The 5,885-nt window shown below is 46.1% G+C and overlaps 1 protein-coding gene across 1 annotated transcript; it reads left to right on the top strand.

The window, feature by feature from the left end:
• LOC110437271 (myrosinase-binding protein 2-like) lies at positions 4,421–5,149 on the top strand. Its single transcript, XM_021465656.1, has one exon. The coding sequence runs from the start codon at positions 4,421–4,423 to the stop codon at positions 5,147–5,149; it is 729 nt and encodes a 242-aa protein (XP_021321331.1).

Below are 5,885 nucleotides of genomic sequence, written 5' to 3'. Positions count from 1 at the left end.
ATTTTTCGTCACATCAAATTATTAGACGGATACATCGAACACTAAATATAAATAAAAATAAAAATAAATTATATAATTTATCTGTAATTTACGAGACAATTTTTTAAGTCTGATTAGATAATAATTAGACAATATTTATCAAATACAAACAAAAATTTTACCGTATTAAGGCCTTGTTTAGTTGGTCAAGTGAAAAAATTTCGCGACACTGTAGCACTTTCGTTTGTTAGTGGTAATTATTGTCCAACCATGGACTAATTAGGCTCAAAAGATTTGTTTCGTCAATTTCGACCAAACTGCGTAATTAGTTTTTATTTTTATATATATTTAATACTCTATGTATATATATAAAGATTTGATGTGACGTGAAATCTTGAAAAATAAATTAACAAAGCCTCATTTTGCTAAAAAAAAAGACCGTGCCGACTACCGATGCGACACTGCGGCGGCGAGCCTGCATCTGCATGTGATCTGCCATGCCGCTATGCCTGCCTCCCTGCGTAGCTGGTGCCTGCCTGCATGCCTATGCCAGGCAGTACGTACGGATAGTCTTTGGTCATGATTTGGCGGCAGGCCGCACTCCGCCGCCCCTGCATCTGCCTCGGGCCACGAGGGATGTGAGCCGCACGCACACGGGCTGGGGTGTGGAAAGTCGAGAGACGCAGCGGGTCCCCTCTGCCTACCCTGGACGGGCGACAGGTGACGAGCCAAGCGTGCCTCGAAAAGGGCTCCGGTGCATCTGTTGTTTCCGGCCTTGTTTAGGTCTTGTTTAGTTCAAAAAAATTTTGCAAAACAGGTACTGTAGCACTTTCGTTTATTTGTGACAAATATTGTCCAATCATAGACTAATTAGACTCAAAAGATTCATCTCATCAATTCCGACCAAACTATGCAATTAGTTTTTATTTTCGTCTATATTTAATACTCCATGCATGCGTCTAAAGATTCGATGTGACGTAGAATCTGAAAAATTTTGCAAAATTTTTTGGGAAGTAAACAAGGCAGTTCATCCTGAAAACTAAAAAGTTTTCAAGATTCTCCGTCACATCGAATCTTGTGGCATATGTATGAAACATTAGATATAGACGAAAACAAAAACTAATTAAACTGTAAATCACGAGACAAATCTTTTGATCCTAGTTAGTCTATGATTGGATAATATTTGTCACAAACAAACGAAAGTGCTACAGTACCGAAAACTTTTCACTTTTCGGAACTAAACACTTGCACACCAGTTTGAGTCTTGTTTAGTTCTTGTAACACCCAAAAATTTTGTTTCTTTTAAATAGATGAAATGAATTTAAATGAATTTATTTTGTGAGCATTTTCACTATAGGAAAATAAATAAATTTGGAGAAATTAAAATTTGTTATAAACTTAGAGAAATGTTTATGTTGCATTCATGCCGGAGCATTTCTTTTGTGATGATTGATTGGAAAACAAAGTGATTCTTTTATTTTCTTTTTCCTGCTCAAAATCTCAATTGGAAAAAAAAATTAGTATAAAAAAAAGAAAAAAAAAGAAACTTCTCTTCCCCTTCCTCTTTTCGGCTTGGAGGCCCAGCAAACCCCCCCCCCCCCCCCCGCGCGCCCCATCTCCTTCTTGGGCCGGCCCAGCCGCCTCCCCCTCCCTTCCCCCTCTCTCTCTCTCACCCGCTGACAGGCCGGGCCCGCCTGTCAGCTCTCTCTTCCCCAACCGTCACCCCCGCTCTTCTCTCTCTATCGGTTTGGAAACCGCAAGGCCGAAGCCCGCGCCCACGATTTCCCCCCCCCCCGCGCCTCGGAAGCTTTTGAAGAGCCCCGCGCCCGAGCCCTGTTCTTTCTCCCCCATTCCCCCTCCTCGCCTCTGTTTTCCTCTCATCCTAGCGCAGAAAAGAAACTGCCGGAGCAGCAAGCGCCGCCGCGCGTCGTTCCTCCGTTTGGAGCCCTTTTGCCGCGTTTCGTCCCCTGGGTGAGCATCGTCTCCTTCCTCGCTTCCTCCCGGTGCTCGTTTCGTTCCGTTTCTTGGTCGTTGGGGTCGGTTTCGGCGAACTCCGTCGAGCTCCATGGCCGCCGGCCATGGAGCGGGTCACGTTTGGTCTCCCCGGCCGCGCTAAGCTTGGAATCGAGTTCGCTACGACCTCCTCTCTCTCCTGGTAGTTTCGGTTCGCAAAACCATGCCCCGTAGCGCCCTATCGAATTTCGCCGGTGAGCTTGGGTCGGCCAGCAATGGCCGCCGCCGCGCCCTCCTTTCCCTCCGGCCAGGAGCGCCGCCCCTCTCTCTCTTTTCCCCCTTTCTCTAATCTCGGCCGTCCGTTCGCGATCTGACGGCCCTCAGCGCATCATACCCCTTCGGGGGAAAATTTGCTTAAAGAGCCCCTCCCGGATTTCCTAATTCGGCCGCAGTCCCTAGCACCTTCGAGTAAAATACGTTTTCTCTTTTAGAAAACGTATTATCCGTCGGTTAGGTCAAAATACGCTTTCGGGAAATTACAGAATTGCCACTGAACTTGTTTTGGCCATAAAATATTCGTTATAGCTCCGAATTGACCCGTTCAAATTGCGTTAGGTTCGTAATTAAATTCTCTACATGATAGTACCACTGTTTCTATAGTTTGCCACTTTTTATTTTCAGGGTTAGGTTTAATTAATTAATTGCCTATAGGAAATCGCCGGAAAGTCGTAACTTGGTCGTTTTAGCTCCGATTTTCGTGATCTTCGTACCAATGTGATCGTAGCGAATCGAAGGTTCTGTTTTTAAGTATTTTATTTCATTTTGATCTGTTGGTGTACTGTTCTAATTAAATGATTGTTTGCTTGTATGAATGAACCTGGATGCGTGTTGTTGTGTGGTACCGATCGAGCGCAGACGGTGACGTGTCCGTGGGTGATCCATTTTACTACAAGGAGCAGCAGGACCAGCAGCAGTTCCCCTTCACTGAAGGCAAGTATAACATGGGTTTCCCTTGTACACCTATTCACTTAATTAATTACGCATCTGCATGTGTCTAATTTGGTAACCCTAAGGACATCCTAGCTACCTGACTATATATTTATGACACCTATGGGTAGAATGCATGTGGGTAGCTTTGCTAGTGCTTTAATTAATTGAGAATTTACTATCACTCTGACTTTAATGAATATGATGATAAATGTTGGGAAAAAGGGCTATGGTGCAATTGACTTCGGTCGAGTTGACCTAGACCCTCCGTAAGGACTTCTCTGTAAGCGACAATCCGGGACTTACAGTGCAACCGTGATGGTTATATGGCTCTAACTTTAGCTCAGTAATAGGATCTCATCTAGCTGGTTAGAGGTTACCCGAAAGGGCGCAAGAGAGGCTTGCCACTTTGGGTATAGAACTGCTTTTGTTCCTATGTGTATAGCCATGATGGAAATGTGCCATAGGAAAGGGGGGTTCTCTATATCTGCCTGCCGAGGAAACCTCGCGGCCCTAACTGGTTAGACGTGGCCTACGGAAGGCTTCATAGTGTTCCCTGCCCGCTCACCTTGGCAGTGTTAGTGGGTCTTGCAAACCCCGGGCATATGGGTAACACGACTTACGGGAAAAGTGCACACCTCTGCGCAGAGTATGATCAAACTGGTATACTAGCCGTGCTCTCGGACATGAGTGGCCTTGGACCCTTACGGAATAGTTGGGTGTGGATGATTATGGGAAATAACTTATGAAAATCTGACGCATGGATCGTGATGATTAATGTGGTTTAACCGTGATGGTGATGGTGTTAGCCGTGAAGGTTAACGGTGTTATTATCATGTGCTCATTTGGGCTAATCGGGAGCTTAAGCATAATTGATGATTAAATAGGATTAAAACATTGACCAATTAAAATGCTAACTGCCGTAGCCAGTGTCTGACCTCTTTGAGCCGCATAAATTCCTGTGTTATGCTTGCGGAGTACGAGATGTACTCACGCTTGTCTTTATCTTTCTTTTTGGACAAAATCCCGGATGGGTAACAGATGACAGCTTCTACGAGGAATTCCCTGAGGACTTCTAGGTTGGCGATCCCCCAGTCGGTCGTCCCTGTGTTGGAGTTATCTTATCATAGCTAGTTATGAGTTTATTTTCCGTTTGTCGCAGACTTTGATATATTTGTGTTGTAATAACGTTTTGTAAGAACACTTGTTATGATACATTTGTAATTTGTCGACTTGTGTGCGCGACTATTCCTGGGGCGCACATGAGATTATTGTACTCAAATTTATCCTTAAATTTGGGTGTGACAAATTGGTATCAAAGCAAGGCTGACTGTAGGACGCAAACCTAGGTAGAAACAGTCGATTTTAGGGTTCTTATTTTCGCTTTATTTATTTCACTGCTCACTTTACTTTCTTGTTATTTTATTAATAGTTTATATTCTTACTCACTGTTCTATTTATGTAAACCTATTGATTCTAATTCTTAAAACAAAATTTATAGATGCCTCGTCGCAGCGCAGCCGCGTACCGTGCCCTCTTCGTCGCCGCCCGTGCTCCGGCAGTTGCACCAGCACCAGCTCCAGTACCTGCACCTGCACCAGTACCAGCACCCGTACCTGAGCCCGAGGTCGTCGCCTCTGGTGGCGGCGAGGAGGAGGAGCCAATGGACACGGGATCCCCTACGCCTACGCCTTCAGCTCCTACACCAGTGGCGGTACCGATCCCGCAGGCTGCCGCTCCAGTTCCACCTGCGCCTGCACCACCTGCACCACCTGCACCTGCACCACCTGCGCCTGCACCCCACGCGTCGACGGGTTCAGCACCGACGCCTCAGTACCCTCAGGTTGTTCCGGAGATGGGATGGACCTCCAGGAACAAGTTCATGGAGGCGGACGAGGACGCTCACTACCACACTTTGCTCACGGGTGTGTTGGCGAGCTATTACCCGGAGTTTGCCGCCACCGTCCGCTACCTTTGCTCGGAGCACAAGCACCCGTTGGAGAACACCTACTGGAAGGCCGAGGTGATCATTACAGCTCGGAACAACGTCGACAACTCGGACGAGGTGGAGTCCATCCACGAGAGCCGGGTTAGACGTGCTTCCGCCTACGAGAGCATGGAGGATGCAGCTCAGGCCGCGTACTTTCACTACCATGGCCGCCGTTTTGAGGCCATGCAGGAGGACAGGTACCGGTTCCTTCCCCGCAACGACCCAGATGGCAAGACATGACATGTCCTGGCACCTCCTGCCGGCGACCCTACCCTGGATACGACTGTGAGACACGTCAGTGCCATTCAGGAGATGAATGGGGCACTGAGACAGGAGCTGCGTGTTGCACAACAGGCGGGGAAGCGCCTCCAGCGTCAGGTGGATGAGCTGCGTGGTCAGCTTGGACAGCCACCCATCTACAAGAAGAATCCCCGCAAGTTCGTTCTCCAGGATAGAGCTCCTTAGATTTCCCAGTACTTTCTAGATTGACGCTAGCACGAGTATTTCAGTAATGTGTGGCATGTGAACTTTAGTGAGTTGCTGTTTGTGTTGATGAACATTTATGATTTGGAGTTTTGTTTGATTGTGGAAACATGTGGGCCTGTCCGCATGTTTCTAAATATTAATCTTAGAAGTAATGTTGTTTAATTTCGAGGTTGGGTTACTTTATCTTGTCTCAGTCATGCTGTTTCTGGAGCAGTCTGTGATGCTTATTCAGTATCTCATTATCGGTTCAGTCAAAAATTACGAAATTTTTATGGTGAAAACTAGACTGCTATATCTTTCATCTCCAACTGGAATCACCTCATTATCTATTCGGATCTGTGAGATATGTCCGTTTTAATCTGCTGTACCTGCGCAGACTGAGAACCAGAGCAGAACCTGATAAATCATAATTTTGATTATGTTACTGTTGGAATCAGTGAATGTGGTCTGAATAAAGTTTGTAGAGAATTTCTTAACCTTTCCAACAATG

Source organism: Sorghum bicolor, chromosome 7 (assembly GCF_000003195.3).
Source record: "Sorghum bicolor cultivar BTx623 chromosome 7, Sorghum_bicolor_NCBIv3, whole genome shotgun sequence".
Taxonomy (NCBI): domain Eukaryota; kingdom Viridiplantae; phylum Streptophyta; class Magnoliopsida; order Poales; family Poaceae; genus Sorghum; species Sorghum bicolor.
Note: the sequence above shows the minus strand (reverse complement) of the source record. Positions and strands in the feature narration are given on the sequence as shown.